Source organism: Meles meles, chromosome 6 (genome assembly GCF_922984935.1).
Source record: "Meles meles chromosome 6, mMelMel3.1 paternal haplotype, whole genome shotgun sequence".
In the NCBI taxonomy this organism is placed as follows: domain Eukaryota; kingdom Metazoa; phylum Chordata; class Mammalia; order Carnivora; family Mustelidae; genus Meles; species Meles meles.
The window spans coordinates 51,554,663-51,579,289 of record NC_060071.1 but is presented as its reverse complement, the minus strand read 5'-3'; the positions used below and the strand labels follow the sequence as shown (position 1 = coordinate 51,579,289).

Sequence of the window (24,627 nt, the reverse complement as noted above, 5' to 3'; positions counted from 1 at the left end):
TTTATTTATTTGACAGACAGAGATCACAAGTAGGCAGAGAGGCAGGCAGAGAGAGGGGGAAGTAGGCTCCCCGCAGAGCAGAGAGCCCGATGTGGGGCTTGATCCCAGGATTGTGGGATCATGACCTGAGCCGAAGGCAGAGGCTTTAACCCACTGAGCCACCCAGGCACCCAGTAACACTTATCACTTATTTCCTTGCAAGGACCATGCAGTTGGCAATTTCAAAAGCTCCTGTGACACAACAAATGACTTTGCGAGATGATCCTAGAGTGGAAAGTACCAATGCAAAAGTTTGCTTATGGGGCCTCAACTTCGTAGTCCATGACTCTGTGGGAGAAACAGCAACTCTGGGAGCCCAACATCCCCTTCCCATCTCTGCAGAGGTGCTTTCTACACCCAGAGGGAAAGCTGACTTTGTCACCAGCCCTTTGACATTATGCGCAGAAGCACAATCAGAAAATGAAAACGATCCACCTATGTAACTTCAAGAAGACACCGGCTAGGAGCTTTCATTTTCTCTTTTACTCTCTAAAATTATGGCTTGCTCTGCAGCCCTTGTCGGAGAGATTTATGTTTCGCTGAGGTCAGATCTTCCAGTATCAGTTGACAAATTTTCTCTTTACATATTTACTGCTTTTCAGGCTTGTGTTATTTTCTCTTAAGCAGAAAAAGGAAATATGAAATTAAATGATATGGGTGGCATTTGTAAAGGATACCGGGGGTGCCTGTGTGTGTGGAGTGAATGGTGCCACACTCCAGCCTTCAATGTTCAACTCTATTCTTGTTCCACACCTCATGTTTTAGCAACTGTAGCTATTCTGCAGACTATCTTTTCAGATCAGATGCATTAAGCTTAACCCTGCCTAATATAAACCAGGATTAGGGTAAACAGAGACTTATATTATAAATAAAGAATAATGACCTAATTTTTTTTTTTCTTAATGAAACTAGCTTCAGAGATGGTCTACTGCCATCTACTCATTTTGCTATCAGAGAAACTGAGGTTAAGAGGGGTGCAGTGCTTCCCCTCTGCCTCTGCCTGCAGCTCTGTCTGCCTGTGCTCTCTCTCTCTCTGACTAATAAATAAATAAAATATTAAAAAAAAAAAAAGAAGAGGGGTGCAGTGTCCAAGGTCATAGATACAGTAGATACTTACTCAGGAGGCTGCCTGGTGTAGACAAAATGCATAAATGGGAGTCAGAAAGACCCCTGGAATGCCAGTCAGACCCCCATGGCCTCAGCAGCTGATAATGGCATTCAATCTAATTTTAACTGGCCCAGTGCTGGGTGTTAAAATTAGGGACACACCACCTCCAATCTATTACAGCTTGCAAAACCAAAGGGCTCAAATCTCCAAAAGCCTTCAACGAGAGAAAAGAAAAATTATTTCCACCGGACCACAAGCTAAACACACATTGCTTAGTACCACTAACTTACTCTAAGATTTCCTAAACAAAGGACTGTTTAAAAAAAAATTTTTTTTTTTTTAGAACAAAATTTTTTTAGAACAAAATGTACCCTAGTGAACCATAAATGGGAAGTCTGATGAGCTGGTATTTTTAGATATTGAATACAGGATGAGACAAAATAAATGAATAATATATAATTACTAATAACATAAAGTGAACAAGTATAATTCATTTGTGCCATCATAGCTCTCCTGTTTATCAGCCTCTGTTGTTGTTCAAGTTCTTATCATGCCTGTAGTCTATTAGCATACCTTATACAGAACAAAACAAAAACAAAAAAATAAGTCATGAAACCTAAACAATTAAGGACTTAAAATAAGTGGCAAGAAGATTTAGCAAGGAGCCACTCATGGCACCTTCTCTCTGCTGCCTTCGGGAATGACCAGTTTTTTAAAAGCTAAAACAGGGTGCCTGGGTGGCTCAGTGGGTTAAAGCCTCTGTCTTCAGCTCAGGTCATGATCCCAGGGTCCTGGGATCGAGCCCCGCATCGGGCTCTCTGCTCAGGGAGGAACCTGCTTCCTCCTCTCTCTGCCTGCCTCTCTGCCTACTTGTGATCTCTGTCTGTCAAATAAATAAATAAAATCTTAAAAAAAAAAAAAAGCTAAAACCAGATATCTTTGAATTTCACAAACATCTGGGTGGGACAGAAAGGCTCTAAGATGCCTAGAGGAGGGCTCAGCTCAGATGGGACCAGACAGAAAATCATCACAGCCATAAATTAGATCACTTGGCTCTTATCACTTCCCGAGTATCAAGGACAATGCATTTTCACACAAAACACAGCAGCTGGAGCATCAAGGTACACTGTAACATTATTCATTTGCTGGGTCTGCCAGTCCGTGAGCAGGAAAGAAAGGACCTGACTGCCAGTCTACACTCTTTTATCCTTCGTGTATTTAAAATTGACACAGCTCATGTCCGACTCCACGTAGGTGTACAGAAACCCCAGTAAATCATCCTCTGGGTGAATGTAAATTTTAATATTTAGACCTAAATTTTGTTAGAAAAGCAGGGGCTCAGAAACACAATTTAAAATGATCAATGTGAATTATAAAATTAACCCTCTCCCTAATGGTACAAGGGTTGGCCAAGACGTCCATTAAGCACTTTCCTTCCAGATAAGGTTTAGAAGATTTTTCCTTTCAAAGAAGATACATTTGTTGTATCAAACTTTTCTCTTTTCTTTGTTCCAGTAAAGGGTGATCTTATTTCAGAATCTAGCTTGGAACATCACTTATGTGTGTATGTTGGGGGGAGGGCGCGGCAGTGGGAGGAGATGTGGTTTTTTTGAGAAAGGCCTGTTGACCATTCCATTCTTTATGGTCAAATAAATCTGCTATAGGAAAAGATTTTTAAGGTGTCAAAATGTCTCAAAGGGTTTTTTCTGGAGCTCTCATTTAGTCTGTATCTCTGTTAGCTTCAATCCCCCACATGCCATAGAATCCAGAACGATGCTGGAGGTCACCTGGTCTGACCCCTTGCTCCATGTGGAAATTCACTTTATGCTCTTCCTGACAGTCGGGCATCCTGTCTTTGCTAGAAGACTTCCAGAGATGGGATTCCAATGATTCTATCCTGGGTGACTTCAATTCTTAGAAGGTCCTTTTTGATTATGAGTTAAAATATGTCCTCCTAGGAGATATGCCCATGGTCCAGCGCTATAGTGATTACGTCTAGTGATGTCAGTTCACATATTTGAAGATGGTTGTTTCTCCACCATGTTTTTTCTCTTGAGTGAACATCCTGTTTTCTTCCTGGGATCATTTGCTCTGACTGGTATGCCCTCTATTCTTCTCCCGTCTATTAATAATGATACTCTAATGACATCCCCCTGCTCCTAAATCGCCCATGTGCTCCCCACCCCCCACTCCCCCAGCTACTTCATCACCAGCTTTATGGTGGGGCATGTGATTTAGGCTTAAATGAGTCAGCATCATCCAAATCCCCTGGGCTTGGGGAGCTAAACTGACCCAGTGAAACTGAAGCCTAGAGCAGAGAGACCCGCTCTTCCTTCTCATCGGGGAGCACATCACCCTGGAACTCCAAGAACTGGTCTTGGTCTGTGAAGGAAGAAGACCACCAAGAGCAGAACCAAAAGTGACTTGTTGGATCAAGTTCTACCAAAAACCAGCAATACTTATTCTTGACCATGCAGTTCAATCAGGTCCCCTTGCGGCTGAGGCAACTTGATTTGGGTTTCCCATTGCCTCAACTGGAAAGCTGCCTGGGGGGGAGCCAGGCAGGGTTTCACATTCTCCATCACTGTGATGACCTTTCTTAGAATGTTGTGTCATGGGCATGTGTTCCTCACAAAGCAGAACACCCATGCCTGCACATATACCTCACACTGACTGGCTCGGTCACCTTGTTCTGGACATTCTACAGCACTCAGCAGAGGAAACTCCTGGAGGTTCTAAGTCCACTCACGTTTTTGATAGCCATATCACATGGTTGGCTCAATGAAGGGAAACAGGGAAGTTTACAAATCTTGGACTGAGAAAGAATTACTTCTTTCCTATACTCTCCTATTTCTTTTGTGTTTTCTACTGACAGAGTATTCGAGAGTCAAAATGATTACATGATTAAACCAATGCAGAACCGAGGCAAGTCTATTTTCCACCTGTTGCCTCTTCCTTGCAACAGATAGGAAATACGACATCAGCCTTTTGTTTGTTTGGCTCAGGAGAGGCCTGTCCAACACTGAAGCTGAACTTGTGGGGCCTGGAAGAATCTAATTTGTTCATCTCCCCACCTTGATCTGATCCCTGAATCTCTTCTTCATGACACTCATGGTGGACGGGGCTTCTGCCTGGACACATGCACTGATGGGGAGCTTATGTCTTCTCACTGTCCCTTCTACCTCTTATTCCAGTTCTACCCCTCCTGACAGTACCAATCCATGTCTTGTCTTACATAAAAACCCTCAAGTATCTTAAGACAACTCTTTGGAAGCTTTTATCTTTCAGATATTAATGCTGGCAGGACAGGGTGGAAATATGGACACAGAAGAAAAGGGGACAAAATTACTAACTTAAAGCCTAAAAATGTGTATTGATTCTTTTTCCTTCTAATGTCTGCTTTGCCAACATGTAAAAAAGTCAAGTCAGACTAAATCACTAACTCATTGATTCGTTTACTCACTCTCTGCCAGGCACTCACTATACTGGAATCTAGGACCCAAAAGATGGATAAGCCACAATTGCTTGTCCACAAAAATGAGCGACTTATTTAAGGTCCCTGAAAATCAGGGTCAGAGCTAAGACTTAAGCACAGAGCTTGCATTGGAAGGAAAGAATCTTGAAATCTAGTCACATGTAACCGTGTTACTTAAAATGTGTCTTACTGGTTTGATTGTGGCTGAGATTCAAAACAGGACTTAAAGGAAAGCAGCCATGGATCTAGAAGGAACTGAACACAGTTTGCTTTCTGTTTCAGAGTTGTAGAACACAACTTTCATGCTTTGATGTAAGTGAAATCTAGTTCAGTAGAGTCCAAGAGTGTCCTCGGGGAGATGGTGATGAGAAAGGTAGCTGGAGGTGTGGAAAAGAGGAGGATATTCATACCAGATGAAAGGAGACCACAGAAGGATCTAGGCCAGCATTTTTCAGACTCTTGTTTATCAAAGTTCATGTAACATATTACTTAGACACATTAACCAAAACTAGGAGAGCAAATCAGAATTGTCCTGGTGTTTGTGTGTGCAAGCATGTGTGTATGTGTCCAGGTGTGACTTCCCACTGACTTCATGTCCTGTCTTCCATCATTCTACAATCACTGACCTAGCACACCTCTATCTTTTCCAGATGAGAAAACTGAGATCTGTTGTGCGTGTTTGCCAGGGGGAGGGAGAGTAAACCATATTCTGACAATGATTTAACTTGTCACCTGCCGGGTGTGTCACTTGTTGCCTCCTGGTCCTCTCTGCCCTAAATCAGTAGCGTTGGTAGCTGCCTGGCTAGGGTGGCAAAGGGCTGTCCAAAGGGCATGGGCTGGAGGAAGGCCTTTAGCTGCCAACTTTTTCTTGTTTCCTGTATTTTACCAAACTAGAACCAGGACTACAGTCACGCTCTCCTCATGCCCAGAATAGTGCTCTTTGCAACCTGTTTCTGAACAGAAAACAAGACAAGCTTCATTACCCTCTTTGGTCTTTTTCCTCCTCTGGCCTCCTTTCCTCATGAGACCAATCTATACTCAAGCTTTCCTTTCCCTCTCCCCATGGCGCTCACCACCTACAGGCTTTGACAGAGTGAATCCACACTCAGTTCTAACTGGTTGCCTCAGTTTCCCACAATTCCTTGGAGCTGACACCCTGACCATGTGTGTAACCAGATAACTGCCTCCTTTCCTAGCTCCCGGCAACCCTGGGGACCCTCTTTCCGCCTGGTGTGTCCCGAGCAATCTCTAGCCCTAAATCAAATCAGCTCTTTGCTCCTTTTAGGCAACTCACTGAGTTTTCAATGAACTTAGCTTGTCTATTTGATTGGCACTAAAGAGGGCTGGGTTCTTAGTATCGTTAGCACTTTACTGAGGAAGAATTTCCAAGCCCCCCAAGCATCAATCCAGAACTGTTAAACATCAGAAAAGTAATCTGTGCTCAAACGAAACTTGGGCGGGTCTGCCCCCTTTTTAACTTAGAATCCCAAATCTACCCAAGTTTTCTATACTGAAAATAGTGGTAAGTAAAACACTGGAGTACGGTCAGAACTGATGTCCTTGCTGCTGCTACCTTTGAGGACCACATCCCCCCAGGGCTCTGGACCACTGGCAATTCCCTGGCAGACAGGGAGCATCCTGGGACAGTAACTTCCAGCTCTGCACACGCCAGCTGGAGGCAGTACTCGAGTGGACGGTTGTGCCAAATAAAAATGGCCATTTGGGATCAAAGCCTCTGGGTGCCTTACTCCCCACACTGTCCTTGTAGGGTGGGAACCAATCTGACCCTGTTGCTGACCACCTGGTCATCAGGTGTGAGTCACCGGATGGCTATTGGAATCCCATTTCCTCCTCTGTAAAACAGAAGAGTTGGAGGAGATCAGTGTAAGATCTCGTCACATTCTGAAATTCGCAGATCCCATGAAGTAGCAGACAGCACCCATGAAAACCAAAGGGGAAACAGTGGAAGGGCTCCCAGACCACAGAGCCCACGGGGGAGAGAAGATGGCAAAGTGGCCACCTGGAAGCCTGACTGGGCGACAAATTCATGACTTCAAAGTTCAATTCTATTTCTGGGCTAAGCCGATTACTTAAAAATCATAAAAGAGTCATGGTCCCCGGTTACTGAACTAAAAATGACTAGTTTCTGTATATAATTCTATATATTATGATTGTGATTGTGAATGATAAATTGTAAGTCGAAAAAGAAGGACTGTAAAGGAAGGCTCTTGTGGGATCAGAAAAGTAATTCATTTTAGTCCTATCTGGTGTGAGACATGATTCATGGTCATATATTTTCAGAGTCACATAGGTAAATCCCTAAAGTACTTTCTGGAAATATAAATAATACTAATATTACCTTGCTCTTGTTTACCCTCTTATATTTTTCAAAGTGTCCTTGTAGGCATTAGCTCAACTGAGCATGACAACTCCCTACCCCAGCGGTCTAGAAAATGTCCTGTGATGTGCCAAGTCCCTCAGAGGCATGTGCCAGCTGACCTTGGGGGCGGAGATCTTAAAACGTAATGATTTCCAGCCTTAGACTGGCTCCCGGTCATCTCAAAGGGACTCACGAAATTCTCAACCCCGATTTCATTACCTGGTCTCTCCGCACTATCTCCATCCTGACACACCCCCGCTCTCCTCTACCACTCTGCCCTCCCATTTCTTCCTTTCCGTCCCAGCGCTCCTTTAAAAGTCACGTAGGGAAATTCCTCAAATGGGAGGGAGACGAAAGCAAGAGGAGTAGTAGTGGTTCCCTACTGAGTTTAAGTCCTGGAGGGCTACTGCATGCAACATACTGCTTCACACCTTTATCTTTTACCAGATGAGTCTCCTTTTGACTAGAATGCCTGGAAGGTTCATCCCCTTCCTTTTAGCCTAGGAGTCTCCGCTGAGGCATCATCTGCTCTGTGAAACCTTCACAGCTTCCTAAAGTGAGGTGACCTCTTCCTCTTGACACCAGAGTGTACTACCTCCTGTAGGGTGCCCTTTGCATCAACTGCCATGTGTTCGTTTTGTACTTTTCTCTCCACTAGACTAGCCTCTTCGAGGGCAGGGACCACATCTGTTTCATGTCTGTACTTCCAGTGCTCAGTGCCAGGGCACAGTACCTGTGATGACAAATGTGTGTCGAACTGAACTGAGATGTACGTCATACAATAGTTCAGGAGTTGCCATAAAATCAAACCAACATGGGGTTAGGGTTTTAAAAAAGACAGGGTGGGGTGCCTGGGTGGCTCAGTGGGTTAAGGCTCTGCATTCGGCTCAGGTCATGATCTCAGGGTCCTGGGATCGAGCCCCGCATCGGGCTCTCTGCTCCGCGGGGAGCCTGCTTCCCCCCTCTCTCTCTGCCTGCCTCTCTGCCTACCTGTGATCTCTGTCTGTCAAATAAATAAAAAAAAATCCTTTAAAAAAAAAAGACAGGGTTCATTAGCTTAGTGGTTAACTGCATATACCTCAAATTAACAAGTAATTTATCCTTAGTGAAAAATGTCATGTTTCTAAGCTACCCGTATTTTGGGCATTCTTTTTACTCCATTTTTGTTCTATTTTAGAGACATACTGGGAAGCCACTTCCTACCTCTGCAATAGGCTAAGCAAATAACAAGAGATCTCCTGATAAGCATAAGATAGATAATGAGTTTCAAGATTCCTGGGGAGAAGCAAATGTATATAAGTCAACATCTTCCTATCACTTAAATTTTACCTCTGCCTTTTTTTTTTAAAAGAGAGGGAGAGAGAGAGAATGGGGGTGGGGGGAGGGCCAGACAGAGAGGGAGAGAGAGAGAGAATCTTAAGCAGGCTCCACGCCCAGCAATGAGCCCTACATGGGGCTGAGCTGAAAGCAAGAGTTGGATGCTGAACTGACTGAGCCACTCAGGCACCCCTCAACTCTGCCTTTTATGGAACATGAAATCTTATTTTTTAAAAAAAGATTTTATTTATTCATTTGAGAGGGAGAGAGAGATGGAGTGAGAACAAGCAGTAGGAGACGCAGAGGCAGAGAGGCAAGAGCAGACTCCTCACTGAGCAGGGAGTCCAATGTGGGGCTCGATCCCAGGACCCTGGGATCATGACCTGAGCCGAAGGCAGATGCTTAACCATCTGAGCCACCCAGGCCTCCCTGGAACATGAAATCTGACTTTGTATGACTTTAAACATTACTATACTTCCTTCCTTCCTTCCTTTATTTATTTATTGTTTTCATGGGGCTTGAACTCATTACTCTGAGATTGAGACATGAACTGAAATCAAGAGTTGGGACACCCAACCGACTGAGCTACACAGGCACCCCTAAATATTAGTATACTTTAAATGTTCATATCCCAAATAATGAGAATGGAAATAAATTAAACATTGAATATAAAATAATATTAAATTATCAAAATCAGTAGCATAGTCAAAGGCTTTTAAACATGAATAAAATTAGGTATAAAAACTAGAATTTTGGGGTGCCTGGGTGGCTCAGTGGGTTAAGCCTCTGCCTTTGGCTCAGGTCATTATCTCGGGGTCCTGGGATCGAACCCTGCATGAGGCTCTCTGCTTGGCTGGAAGCCTGCTTCCCCCTCTCTCTCTCTGCCTGCTGCTCTGCCTACTTGTGATCTCTCTCTCTCTCTGTCAAATAAATAAAAAAATCTTAAAAAAAAATGACCTCAAATTATATTAAAAAACAAAACAAAAAAAAAAAAAAACCCTAGAATTTCAGCACTAGCTTTTGAAAAGTGTTTAATATTTTAAAATAGTTTTAAGAACATACGCTTTGTACTCCACTATGAGACAAATGCTCTATCCAGAACACAATTTATTACTACAGAATAAATGAATGTTTAAAAGACAGTCTGTCAATTGAAAACAACAACAACAACAACACATTAAAATAGCAGGTTTCCAAGACAAGTTAAACAAAATATTTTCTCCTTGACAAGCTGCTTACATTTAAATGAAAACAGGGCAAATTTGGTCAATAATATGGATTGTATATAATAAAAAAGACCTTAGATCATGTTAATATAAGGATCAGAAAGCAGTAAGTTCAATTAAACCCACCCAATTATTTAGCAAACTTTCAGATACAGCAAATAAATTAGTCTGTTTTAAATGAAAGTGCTCAGATAAGTAGCTTTTTGACCTGAGTAAGTTCCACCAGCAGCAATCACAGCAAAGCAAGAATCTGCTGAAGCAAGGCAAAGCCCCCATATCAAACAAATGGTATTAGTAATCAAAAAGCATTTGCAAAACATATTTCCTTGGTTAGTAGCACGGGGGTTCTGAGCAAACACCACCTACAGCTTCCCTCATACTTTGATAGATGGTGCACAGGGAACGAACACACATTCCTTTTACCCACAAACGACTGGGGTATCCTGCTTTTAAAAGCAGGGTATTTCATTTCTGTACTATCTTATGAAAAAGGCCAGTCGTTATACTATTAAGAATGCATGTCTTTTACTTAAAATCTTCTATTATCCACTTACGTTGAACTTGTATTGGGATTTAAGAATGCCTCTTTATTGAGACAAGTAATACGTCATCATTTTGTTCAGCTAACAGGCCTGACAGACCTTGTCTCCTTCAGTTAAGAACAGCAGATCTCTATTTCGTACATTGGTGGCAAAAGCTAGCAGAATAAATGAGAATTAGCCAATTGGTAGCAAAGGTTTTTAATCCCAAAGATCCAGACTTTCCTTCTACCTTAGCCTTAATTATTCTATTTGGCCAGATGATGGTATGTTCTTTTCAAGAAAAATGATCTCTAGATATTGCAGTAATTTATCTGAATGCCATTCTTATGTATTTTTAACAAATAACGTCGCCATTCACTATACCTCTTATGTTTTTGATCCTTTTTACTACTTATCATCTTCTTTATTTGAAGCAGATTTTTAACAGATAATCTTGATCGTTACAACAATATCTTGCTTGCATTTTATTCAAATAATTCTTAAAAACAGCTTAAAAAGCCGTTTGGAATAACATCAAGCTTGCCATCAATCAAACGAAAAAATTCCGCTGGCGGTTGTATAAACATCAGATCAAGTCTGATGTCTTCAAGGATTTCAGAGTGAACCATAAAAAACTCCATTAACTTCTGACAAAGAATGCAAATTAATCACAACATGGGGTGAAATGAAATTAAAGGCTCTTTTCTAATCAATGACAAGGCGGGATGAAATATTTGTTACTCTCTCTGCACTCAGACTGCCTGGGATGTTTGTGCTTCCCTCGCGAAGCCCCAAATGCAAGGTGTGAGCACAGATTCACCCGCAGTTGCTGTACGGCCCTCCGCCCCCCCCCCCCACCCCCCGAGCGATCTGCTTACCAGTCGTGGGGATTCACAAAACACACTAATCATCTGAATCTCAGGTGCATCCAATTTGTTATTCACACTCTCCCATGCCAGTGAAAAGCCTGGCGCAGACAGATGCACCGGGAACCCTAAATGACAGTTTTGGCCTCCGGAAGTACGATCACTACCACAAAATCTAGTACAGCCTCCAGGTGAAATGTCTGCAGCTCCATATGGAGCAGGGAAAATTAACAACAAGATGAAAATCACGGCAGCAGCGGGGAGTCGGAAGTTTTGAAAAAAAAAATGAAATTTAAAGATGAAGAAAGAGAAGTAATAAATTAATGGGGTGTGAAAACATTCAAAGCTTTACAATACCAGGGGCACTATTTGCTCAGATTTTTTTCCTTTTTTTAACTTCAGGTCATTTTGATGTAATTTATTAACCAAGATCAGGAATTGTAGCCAAAAGAACAACAACATTTGTATACACACAAAAGTACTTTAAATACATTTGTATCTGTGTTATCTTCACTTTCCTGTGGCATCCTGCTTACCAAATTTCCAAATGCCAGGGCTGGCACGTCCCCTGAAAAGGCTCCTTAATGGATTCACTACCGGCTTAATGCAGGGCACCATTGTAAAGTTTGAATGAAGGATGACAATTTTTAGCAGGTAATCTTTTTCATTTCTCCTAAATTATGGCGTCATTAAACAAACCATTGCCCACCATCATGTTTTTTAAGTCAACTGAATTTGGATCTACATGATGAACTATACACAGCTCCAGTCCTTGTCCAGACCTGAGCATCTTCCCAGATTACTGATAATGCTCAGCTGTTCAAGAAGTGGAACTACTTTCTGGTGGCGAGATGTTTAAAAACACAATTCTTCATGATCCTATTGCTTCGCAGGCACCCAAAATTTAATGGTACTGGGGTCGGGGAGAGCTCTGGAGCCCTCCAGACCCTTGGATCACTCTGCTAAACACACAGTAGGAAAAGCACTAGGGCTCTAGGGAACGGCCTGTCATTATCTACCACGGCATGGCCCCGATGTTTGGCATTTCTCATCCACACAAGAGGGCCCCTGGAGTGGACAAGGCAAACCAGGAGAAGAGCTTGGAGGGGCTCATGGGGAAGAAGAGTGGCATGAACAGCCAACCGGATTCAGAGTCCACAGAGCCCAGGCATTTGGTTAGCTGCCTGCAAGTCCTAGGCCTACCTGCACCCACTCAGCCCTGAGGCAAGGGGCCTCACCTGTCCAGGCCTCAATCTTCTCACCTGGAGGCTGGGAATAACAGCCCCTGTGGGGGGGGATAGACAGCCTGAGTCAGATACAGGAAGTGATCTGAAGCTCGATGTCGGAAAGGTAAATTGGAGACATCGCTGTTTTTCTACCATAAGTTGTAGTAACATGGCTGTGCACTTACAGAGGCTCCTGAACTTTTTTCCCAGAGTCCTAAACTGCATGCCAATGAGGCTATGCAACTTTAAGGCCTAAAGGGAAGAAAACTAGACAGTGCGTCCCAATAACAAGTACAAACCTAACTCACAAAACAAGGGAGTTCCTACAGAACGGTCATCTCAACAAAAAATCCAGTCCTTTGATCTTTATAGTGGCCCCAGGCCACCAACTCTCCCTGATACATTCCTGACACCCTTCCCTCATCTGCGTCCCCACTGGGTACACAGCGTGTCGCTGGCAGGAAGACGCACTGCTAACGACACTGTCAGCTGCACTGACGCTGGGCCGGTGGAGGGACAAGTCTCCAAGTGGGCCTCTCCTCCCTGCTTTCTTCTCTGCTCAGGCCATGCTCTGCTCCGGCCGCAGCTGGCAGGTTGCTGAGCACATCCTTTTTGCGAACTTTGGTTGACGATTAGAAATTCTGTTCTGTGCTTTGAGTTCAAAGCAGCCATGTCCTGGGATTGTTCTCAGCCCTGGACAGAAGGGATACAAAACTATGTGATCATGAGCACCTATGAAAGGTTTTCATGTGTTCAAGGACCGGACCAGTGGGTGACAATTAGGATGAAGCAGTCAGTCCTTGGCTAGGTGAACAGAATTCTGCTTTGACTGGATGGCTGTTTCTAAAGTTGTGACTTTCCTATCACTCGAGGTATTCAAGCAGAGTGTAGATGTCTGCTTCCAGAATATGGTACAGAGGTTTGATTCGGTGATGTCTGTGATTCACTCCTGCCTACTACACTTGGGATTCCAAGGAACCAACCCCACTGCAGTTCAACACTGAGCAAATCGAACATTCCATATGTCCCATTTATGGAGGGGATGCCATCTCACAGAGTGCTTTGGGGTTCACGTGAGATACGATGGGCCAAAAAGAAGGTATTATTCATAATCCTGTGTCTGGAATACAATGAAAATGAACATTGTTCCTCATGTACTTTGAGGACAAAGTGAGGGGCATAAAAGACATCAATACAGTCCCCTTTCCCAGTCTCCAGTCTGCTGTGCAATACCAGTAAAATAAATGCCAACTCAACCAAACGTCACTGCTGATTCTAGCCAATGAAGCACACAAACTTCTGTTGAAAGATCTGGGAAATAGGCCTAATGGCATCAAAGCTGCTTCTATTATTTCAGATACAACTCCCAGTTTGGTGACAATATTCTATCACGATTCAAGGAATACGGCTTTCCCCCAACTCTGGCATCAAGGTTATTGCTAATAGGGAGTCCAGCACATTAGAATTTTCCAGCTTCCACTTGACTGATCAAGTAAACGTATACTTAAACATCGGAGAAAACAGAACTGCGAAGGTGTACAGCCTCCCTCCCAAATTTGACCAGGGCATCCAAATGCTTCCTATGTCAAACGCAACAGCTATCTGCTTCTTAGACTCATCTCTTACCAGATCTCACTAGTTAATTACTCGACACATTAGAAATCTCAAGAATATAGCTACGTTCTCAATCTCTGGCACTTTTATGAGATGCCTTACAAGTTTTTCACTAAGCCTTCTCGGAGAGAAGACATGTAACAGGGTCTTCGGCATTTACAAAATTTTAGGGGATTGCATAAATTGGTCGAACATTACTGACAGAATAAGAGGCTTACCAAGATAAATATTCTAATGAGCTATAAATCCTGAAAATGTGATTTTAATTTGATGGGCTACCTAGAGCTAAGCAGCAAGGCTGTATACACTAAAATCTGACTAAATGCTAGCATGCATGCCAGTGATTACATTTTAGATTTTCTCTTTAAGGAAAAGATTATGTTTAAACAAAGAAGCCTACAAATTTGACAAGCAAGTGTAACACTCTTGAACCTAATAACTTAGACAATTTCTCTCCCACTCATCCGATGGCTTTAACTGTAAAAGAAAAAGGATACAAAAGACACATTTCAGCAAGTGAAGGGTCTTTAAATGTCCACATGGGTACCAAGAGAATTTGCTTAAAACAGCTTATAAAGATGGTAGAGTGAATGAGCCCCATCCTATTATTCAATAACCATGTTTGTGATGCATCTGCATAATCTAACCATGCATAAATTAGTATGTGTAATACAACACTTATTTGCATAATAATAGCAAGTTAATAGATGCTTAAAGAGCAGAGACCAACACCACCTTTAAATCAGACATGCCTCCAGGCACTTTGGCCTATACAGACCAAGATGCCAGAAAAACAGTGAGCACCAACCAGAGGAAAACAGTCAATCCGTGCATTTTTCATCCTTCTAGACATTTCACTTATTTCGCCCGGCACACACCAGGGAATCATTTTCCAACCACGAAACAGCTTTATATTTTAAGTGCTAGCACCCTGCTACGTAAAAATCTTAAAGAAATTATAAAGATTGTCATCAATAATGGTAATATAATGGACAGTTTGTTTTCTTACAAATGCGGATAAAAAAACAGTATATTTGGAATCACACCCCCATAAAATCGGGGGCCTATTTGTTTAGCAAAAATGATGATCTAGATCACGTATTTTCACCCTTCATCTCAACCCTTTAATTGAAATAATTTTAACTGAAACCAAAAGCTCAAACAGTGTATCAAGAAGAGGCTATGCCTCTCCTCTAACCTCATTGTGAGCACATGGCACGGGGCTAGGATAAGGCAAAACATCACCAATGTCACACAAAGGATGAGCACGATCCTGCCTTTCAACCTTTAACAAAGAGGAAAAAAAAATGTGGAGTTTAAGAAAATCAAAAATCAATAGAGACTTCTAAATGACTCCTTAAAGATATCACTTTTCAATTTAACAGGACAGATTTATTTGTATGTGGCTCAAATGTTCACAATTGTTCCCTGTACCTTCATACATAGGAATGAATGTCACAGTGGCAAACGGCAGTAATGAACAATCTTACCTGAGGATATGGAAACCTCCCAAGAGCAAGCTGGGAAAGGAAATAATATTTGTCTAGTTATAGATTTGCATGCAGGGCAGATCTCCTTAAGACAGACAAGTACTCCATTTCAGAACTACACCCAGCAACTGTAAAAAGCTCACAACCCTGGATGCAGGAGCTAAACTACTGCTGTAATTACATTAAAAGTTGTATTTAGAATGGACATTTTCAAAGGGCAATGTTGCATCCCTGATAAAATATTCTAATTTTAACAACTGAACATTGCGATTAATGTGGTTTCTCTTAGGAACAGTCCCGGCTTTACGGGCATTATTCACACATTGACCTGTATGCCACAGTTTTCATCTAGACAGAGATACAAAACCGGAGGAGACCACAGGCTTTTCCTCCTGTAAGATGGAAACACCTTACTGTTCGCAGCCCATGGTTCTGTAGAGTTTTTAGTAACAAGTACACAGGCAGTGTTGTAGGAAATGGGGAATGGGCCATATGAAATAGAGAATTTTGCCACTATTTTCATCAATGTATTAGTTTTTTCACTCATTTTCTATCCACAGGAAAAAAAAAGAGCTACCACTACTAGGAAAGTGGCCATTTCAAGACTGTGAAGTCGGAACTACATAGCAGTCTAGGTAGGAAACTGGGACCATGAATCTATAGAGCGCTCCCAATTTTTTCTTGATTTGTAAACTGCCATATGTTTCTAGGCCAGTCACTTAACTTTAATCTTAGAATTCTCACGTGTAAAAATACAATGATTCAACCAGGAACAGAGTGGATATAAAGTAATAAGAGAAAATTGACCAAATATACTGTAACATAGTTAAAGTAAATAGTGGCCAAGTTTTGCAACTTCATAACGTGGCCCACCCTCAGGCCCGAAATCCTTTCTATGTACTTGTAACTCCTTTCAAAGTAGAATTGCTGTATCAGGGAACTTTGAAGCTGGAATGAATCCAAGAGAGCAACAACCCACTTCACAGATTAGAACCCAAGAGTTCCATTGAAGAGGTTCCCACACAGTTAATCAGGAGAAGCCTGGGGCCTGACTCTAAGACTTGCAACTTAATCCAGTGTTCTTTCCATAGTTTTACATTGCTTTTCTACATCTTGAGAAGTTATGCATTTATTTGAAAAACAAGGACACTACAGAAACATTATCGAACTCTTTTGGAATTGTATTTAGAATCATTTCAAAGAACAAAAGAACACTTACTTCATTTTATTAGAACTGCATTTTATCTTGGACTTAAAATTATACCCCATCAGCTTTTTGATCATGTGAATTATTTGTTGACTAAGGTTTGAATGGCCTGTGGGTATTATCAAAACCCAAAGCCACCTTCAAAGAATAAATATTTTGTCCCTTAATAAGAACAGACATGAAGATGCTGAGGTTAATTTTCAAAGATCTAAAACCAGTCTGAGCAAGAGCAATGTAACAGGAATAAACCACATGACCTTGTAAGGTGACTGCTTTGAAAAGGCCAACACTCATTTGGATGTATATTTTTATGTGTGTGTGTGTGTTCTGTAATGCCTAGTCAGTTTCATTACCTTGCACTCATTCTTATATGCTCAGAGTTCATCGATTTTCAAGACATAAAGTTATACTACCATTATTTCACTTAGTAAATACCATTAATCAAGGGATTAGTATAAAGTATAGATAGCAAAAACATCACAAGATGGCACGATGGAGAGAGAGTGTGGATGTTAATCAAATTCCCCTTCGGGTTTGTGTGATTATGTTTCTGGTCTACATACTGCTTTTTAAAAGATTTTATTTATTTGACAGAGAGTGAGAGAGAGTGCACAAGCAAGGGGGAGCAGCAGAGGGGGAGGGAGAAGCAGACTCTCCCCAAGCAGGGAGCCTGATGCGGGGCTTGATCCTAGGACCCTAGGATCATGACCTGAGCTGAAGGCAGCCACTTCACTGATGGAGCCACTCAGGCGCCCCTATATACTGTTAGGAAGGGGGGAGATGCCACTCTCCACTCCCCCTACTCTAATCTTACCCAATACAGGCAATCCACTTGCCTTATATTTTGTTAATACAGTGTGTTTTTGGCCAATGAGAGTGTGCACATTGATTTAGGAGGAGCTGCTGTGGTCTGCTATGGCAGTATTCATACGCAAAGCATTTGGACAAGTTTTCTTGACCTGACAGGCAGTGACAGCTCAAGAAAACCTGTCACCTGTCATCACACTCACCTGTGGATGGCAGGTTTTGCATATCCTTCCATTTGGAATTATCAAACTACCAAGAGGAGGATCTCTCATCTAAAAAGGCTAACAATGTAATGACGAGTAGACAACACTTAGAGTATTCTATCTCAAGCCATTCCATAAGCACTCGGGTATATGGTTAATGTGTCACTGAGGACGGTGAAGAATTCTGTCCACATGGCTTACCGGCAGAAGAACTCGCCCACAACACACAGAGTTAAAATCTAAATTAGGCCGGCCGTTACCAATATGGGATGCTGGTTTTTGTTAAAGGACAAAATAAGCAATGATCAACAGAAGGCTTAAAAAAAAAAGTGGCCTAAAATGAAAAATACAAATTCTTTCCACTTGAACACAAAGCCTCAAATTCTCAAGTCATTATTGTTCTCTGGCAAGGCCAGGCTACAATCAACTTGGGAACGTGCACTCAGCTACTTGGTGCCCTCTGTCATAACTGGCACGATGTAATAAGGAGGACCGCTATCATTCATTTACCCTATAAGATACCACCATGCACACAGAGAGACAATTCAGTGCAGGCTGGTCAGCTGGGAGCCTCTCCATACCTGTCTGCTTGGAAACAGGTGGCTGGCAGTGCTTGAACCGGTGAACTCATCACTCCTGGGACCGGCTTTGCTTTGTGTGTACTTCCCTGACATCCTACGAAATCTCAGTCCTGTCAACTACATTTCTGGGAGAACTGTGCTCACGCATCTTGCAGCTCTGACCTCTCTGGAGCCAGAGGACAGAGAATGGTTCCTTGTCCTTGACCAGAGTGGTACAACCATCATTTCCTCTCCTGCAGCCTGTCACCACCGTGCTGCTCCAGTAGCAGGCCGAGGATTCCAATTTTGCACCAGGGCAAACTGGCAGTGGCACCATTAGGCCGGTATCAAAAGCAGTCGTGTGAAGGCCCCGGGAGAGGAAGCTGCCTTCCGTGTATGTCCTGTCCTTCGAGGTTAAATGCAACTGTGGTGTTTTTGTTCCTCACTATTTGTCTTGCAGCAAAATAGAAGGAAATGTATAGCCAGGCCCTAGACCCCTTTTATCAAGTTCAATTAGGAGAAGGTAAGAAAGGAAAAGGTCTCTTAGCAGATATGGCTGCGTGAAGAACAGGTTCCTCGTGAGGCTGTCAAAAGTCAAAATAAACACGGAACCCTTATGAGGAAGAGGGATCACATATGCTATGAGTGAGTATTTCAGAGACAGACAGACCTGGGGCCATTCTGTATCTTTGTATCTTTTACCCCTACTGGTCTATTAATCTACTTGCATTTCCCCAGTTTTTATTGTCAAGGTATTATAAATTAGGAAACTTACAAAAGAGAGTATGTAATCTTCTCTGAAATGGCCTGCAGATATGTCACTGTACTAAATGTGTTTCAGATTTAATGAAGCTTTAATGTCCTTTTTAATTTTGCCTGTTTCTGTATCACCAGGGGTCGGGCAAGGCAATCAGCACTCAAGAGGGTGGTTTGGTTTAAAACTAGGAAAAAACTCATTTGCTTATGAGTTGCACTGTATTTTCTTAATTAAATTTACTGAGTAAAATGGTTTAAGTTCAGCCAACCAATGACCTTTGTATGTAGATTTAGATTTATAAATAGGTTAACAGTTAAAGGAAAGGGGGGGAAAAAGAATTACAACAAAGCAAACAGATTAGGACTAAGCCAATAGAAATCTTTGCTCTCTTTATCATCTTTACAAAAGAAGCATTTAAATATAGGCAGCTTAAGTCCAGTTCGAAAAAAAAAAAGTATATTGAAAAATGTGGATGCACGTAAGTGCCAGCAATTCATCAAATGACTCTCACATCCTTTTCATTCCCAGGAGGGAGGGGTCAGTGCTGCAAAAGATTTGGAAAAGCTTTATTTATTTTGGGGGGGGTGTAGGTGGAGATGGGGGAGGGAGAGGATTCTATTTAATGTTAGATAAAAAAGTGCACTTTAATTCCAAATACTTAAGATTCAGCAAACTGCTAAATACTCTGTTTGTTGTGGGAAATTTACAATGGAAAAGGCAGAGAAAGAATGCTCTGAGAACATTCACCATCGGGAATACATTTCAATGACAGTAAACCACTAACATCTCCCTGTACAACTGAAACTGTTCCTTGGTGTCATCTTATGGATCTTTGATTTGTCCAATCATAATCTATGAAATACTCCCGAGTTAGTAGCATTTGAATATGCTGGATTTTTAATTTAAATAACAAATACGGGTGTGGGGGAGTGATCCTAAGGACTGCCAAATGCATAGGCACTGGATGATGGAAACATCTGTATTTTAAGAGAAAGAAGATATTTATTTACAAAGCAACAAAAATGGCTTCTGTTGGTAACATGAGTAATTACGGTCATGAAGTCACAAATGGTAAAGAGAAAAAATACATTATAGCAAGAAAGCAAGTTCAAAATATGTTTTTGGTGAATCAGATTTCTTAGAATATCAACAATGTATGAGTAGATTCAAATTTACAGTTATACTGAAGAGCCCTGGATTTTTTTAAATTCTTAATTTAGACATATTCTATGTTTCTCAGCATAACTGCAAATTGAAAATAAGCATTTTCAATATAGCTCGTGATCTAGCTGAAGGAGGACTTTATAGTCTGAAATGTTCTAAAACTTGTTCTTAATTACCTTGCTTACACAATTAAATTTCCATCTAAGGATCTTGCATTTAGATTGTACACTGCAGTTAAACTTTCATTTTACAGAAATGCAGCAGCCACTTCGGAACATTCAGACACAGGGAAACTTTAAAAAATCAGACTTAACTACTGGATTACATAAAATTCCCTAGGTGAGATTTCATCCCACACCAATTTACACAGTCCTAGAGAGAGAGAGTTTAAATCATCTGAAACTATGCTGGTACAGAACCATAATAAATATTAAATACCTCAAGATCTACCCTAAGATTTTACTTTTCTTCCCATGTATCAATTTCACTATCCTCCTACTGAATGGTTTAAAAACAATCCAAAGGATATAACAGCAATTTACCAGTGTTAAAGTGCTTTGGAGGTTAAACTGACAACAAAGAACACAGAAACACAAAGCGTCTTGAAGTAGGGTTTCAATTAAATGCGGAGGATTTAGTAATGTAGGACCAAAAAAAAAAAAAAAAAAAGAGTTACAAATTAATTTAATCTTCTGCCTATAGTTTGCAGCTGCACTCCAAAGTGTCTAGGGCTTAAGAACAAAGCCTTGAAAGGCCTCGGAGTGAGGAAAGCTTCAATTTTTAATGTATAACGCCATTAGCAGATAACTTGTGGAATCTGCGACCCCTGCGGAGGGGCATAAGTGCGAGTAACAGAGAATGATGAAGTGACATATTTGTTCGTGTCTAGAACTATGAGGAAGAGGTTATTACTAACACCATCAGGCCCAACAGAAATATGCCCTAATAACCGGAGGGACCCTCCACGTTATCAGTTCTCACTACGTCAAATAGATTAAAATCAAAACCTAATTCACTTTAATTAAAGACAATTAGTTTGTTTTACTGTTATTGTTTTAACTTGTCTGATACTATAATATATTGAAAATTAAAGATGGGATAATAAATGTAATGAAAGCGCCGAACTGTGTACACCTTTCTACCCCGGCTTGGAGAAATGAGCTCACCACTGCTGTCTACTGAAAGGAAATTCACGGACATCATCATTAAAAGTGGTGTGGAAACATTTCCCTCCACAATGAATAGAGTGGGACTGTGCATATCTCTTCCCTATTCAATTTATACTTTTCACAGAACACTTTCCTATAAACTCTAAGGGTTTCCTTAACACAAACAGAATTATGGCCCAATGGAGGCACCAGAAGCTTAATTAATTTGCCCAAGGTCATACTGCAGGTTGGTGGCAAAGCTTGTTAAATCACTAAGAACTGTGGGCTCTACAGATGTTTTTGGCAATGGCAAAGGACCCTGTCTGCAAAGGCCTTGGAGACTTCCAGTGGAGTGGATGAACCACGACAAATAACTCATTACAGCTGTACAGAAGTGCCAAGTGCTCCAGAGAGCTCGCAAATAACATGCTTTCTTTGTGTCGAAAGAGCCTAAATGTGAGGTTCCCATCAGGAGTGCTTCTTAACATGGACCAGTATTTTTAAAAGAACTACTTGTCCTCACTAGAGTCCACGGATGAAAAGTAAATTTATTTTAATTCACGGAGGCCAAACGCACAAAGAAATAAATCAAGTCCTTCTCCATCATTCGGAAGGTCCTGCATCCTATCCCACAGATTACTAATAATAGTGGAGAAAAGACAGCATTACAAATAAATGTTTCCAATAGAGTATGGTGGGTTTTTTTTTTTTAAATTAGAAATGGTCTTATTACAGTGGACACTTAAATGGGGAGAGGGCAACAGTAATTCACAAGTACAATATCCTAATGCTATTCCATTAATTGCTTTATTTGTTTCACGGTTAAAAATGATGGCTTGCTGTAGCCTAACCGTGGATGCTGAAAAGCATGATACATGGAGGTCTCAACCTGGGCAAACTGTACCTAAACTTACACTTTATTGCAGCTTAGTTCACAATCTTCACCTAATATAGGGGTATATCCCAGCGCAGCAGGAGGATAAATCATCCTGGAATATTACTCCGGCAAAGTTTAGCTGTAACTGGAGCATATGTGCTTTCGAGCCACTGAAGCAAAGGCCCATAAAATACACTAATTACTGGAAGTTATGGTCACTGAGTGATTGATAGCGCTCTGCGAGGCAACGTCCTCATTTCCAGCGCTTCTGACGGGCTCATCCGCCACACAGCAATTATTAATTCATGACCCACCCCTCGGGCACTAGTACCTTTACTTCTAATTCTCCGGCTACCCAACCACTGCTACAGCTGGACACTGTCTTTCTTCATTCTGATGGCTGGGAAAGGATGATAAAAAGTAGATTTCATGCTAAATGCTATTGTTTGGAATCTTTAAACGTTGCTCAGTCCTAACCCTGCTGTCCGGACACATAAATTCTCCTTCCTCTCCCATAATGCTACTTCTCTTGCGTCGTTTTCTTTCAGACTGTGTGTGTTTGTACGTGCGTGTGTACATATCTATCAATCTACCTGTCTATACTACATTAGAGCAAAAAACTTTGAATAGTTTTTTGCATGAATACTACGGTTTAAATGCAATATATAATTTCAAGTAGGCTATAGTAAATATGAAGCAGCTGACTTTTTTTTTCCCCTTTTTTATTAATTTTTTCAGCGTAACAGTATTCATTCTTTTTGCACAACACCCAGTGCTCCATGCAAAACGTGCCCTCCCCATCACCCACCACCTGTTCCCCCAACCTCCCACCCCTGACCCTTCAAAACCCTCAGGGAAAACAACCCTCTCTATTTAAAGAGACCCACTTTTGTAGCTTTGAAGACACTCTGATTGTCCCAAGCTGATTTCCATGGGTCTCTCTACTCAGAGCAATGCTAATTTGAATATCTGGGTATATAAATCTCTAAAAGTCACTGAGAAGCAACTGTAAAGGTCTCTTTTGATGGTGTTCTGTGCACTGAAAGGAAATTCAGTGAGAAACTCCACATTAAAAAGAGATAACGTTCAGTCCTAATGGATGAAAGCAAATGATTTACTTTTATAGAACTCCAGGTTACCTATCCTTTCAGGGCTTGGCCCAAGTTACTCCTCCTCTTCCGCTGGGAGTTAATCCCTGAACCAAAGTTTGAAGACAAACTTCCTATCATTCTCTGTCTCCTACCATTCGCTGGGCAGCAATGCACATCCTTCCTGGTGACATTTCCTACTGTCCTGCATCTTCCTATGTCTCTGGGAAATTTTAAATTTTGTTTGAGGGCAGACTCTTAAGTCATATACTTTTGTGTTCTCCATGACACCAGAAATGGTATTTTGCAGTCGGCTGACAATAAGCATTTGTTGATTATTGTAAACCCCCTGATGCTGAGGTCTCCTAGAGCCTACCCAACCTGGCAGTGCATGTTAGTTGTTTCTATGCTCTAATACTTTTTTTTCTTTTTTTAAAATGTGGGCCCCATGCCTGCCCAGCATGGAGCCCAGTGCGGAGCTCGAACTCACTACCCTGAGATCAAGACCTGAGCTGAGATCAAGAGTCGGATGCTTAACTGACTGGGCCACCCAGGTGTCCCTCTGTGCTGCACTACTTTACTGAACACAGCATACAAACTTCAGTATTACGGGTTGATAGTCTTAACTGACAAGGCCCTCTTACACATCAGTGCTTAGAATAATCACTTTCACATATTTAAGCATTATGATTAATTTAAATGGCTTACTTCTTATTAAAGGCTTAGGGGTTGCAAGAAGGGAAAGAGACTGGAGTTAACTGTCTTCCAATCCATCTTGTGTACTTAATTCAATAACCATTTTAATCTTCACAGTGAGAATTAAGAAATGACACCCTTTCCATACGTTTGTATCATGCCGACCCGTGTCCTCTAATAGTACACAACTTCAATCATGGTAACAATCCCTGCAGACCTAGCTCTGGGTATGGGGGGCATTGGGGGGGGGGTGTTCCTCCATTTCTAAACTGGTCAGTGGAGTCATGCAGCTGTGAGTACCTGAGAAAACATCAGTGCTGGGGTAGAGTCCACCGGTTCAAGCAACTCTACACTTCTGTTTCTAGACATTTCAAAGCCACAGGAGTCATCATCAGGCAGTGATCTCATACTTGGAGCATCTGTATGCTGCTCCTGAGAGAGAGATGGAGTGGCCACTCCCACCAAAGTGCCACGTGTGCAAGTGAAGTCATCTTGGATCCTCCGTTCGTAACCACCATCTGGCTACACCCTCACTGGAGGGCCCCACAGATGCCACATCTAATGGCTGAGCCCTGAGATTCCTAACCTGCAGAATCCTGAGTAAATAAAGGGTTGTGATGTTAAGCCAGTAACGTTGGGTGCATGATTAAGAGCAACAGATAACTGAAATGCTTTCCTTGACATTGACGTCGGCCCTCCCTCTCACCTGCCCAGTGCTATGCACATCCGTTTCACTTTTATTTACCTTTCTACCTACTAGTTGAGGAGCTCCTGAGGACAAAGTTGGTATCCTTACAGCCAACGCAGAAGAGCGCCCAACAAATATTTACTGATTAGATGGAATTCTCACCTATCCAC

General features: G+C 41.8%; 1 protein-coding gene across 5 annotated transcripts in view; it reads right to left on the bottom strand.

Annotated features, from left to right (window-relative positions):
* The window catches only part of MAP2K5 (mitogen-activated protein kinase kinase 5), a 257,796-nt gene that overhangs the window by 69,866 nt on the left and 163,303 nt on the right, over positions 1 to 24,627 (bottom strand). For 4 of the 5 annotated variants that reach the window (XR_006818657.1, XM_046008023.1, XM_046008026.1 and 1 more), the window contains exon 17: positions 15,263 to 15,292. The exons of the other annotated variant lie outside the window; for it this stretch is intronic. Coding sequence is in view for 3 of the 4 variants with exons in the window: in XM_046008023.1 (XP_045863979.1) it covers positions 15,263 to 15,292 (30 nt within the window). In the remaining variant the exon portion in view is untranslated. The remainder of the gene's footprint in view (positions 1 to 15,262; positions 15,293 to 24,627) is intronic. 5 annotated transcript variants of the gene reach the window in all.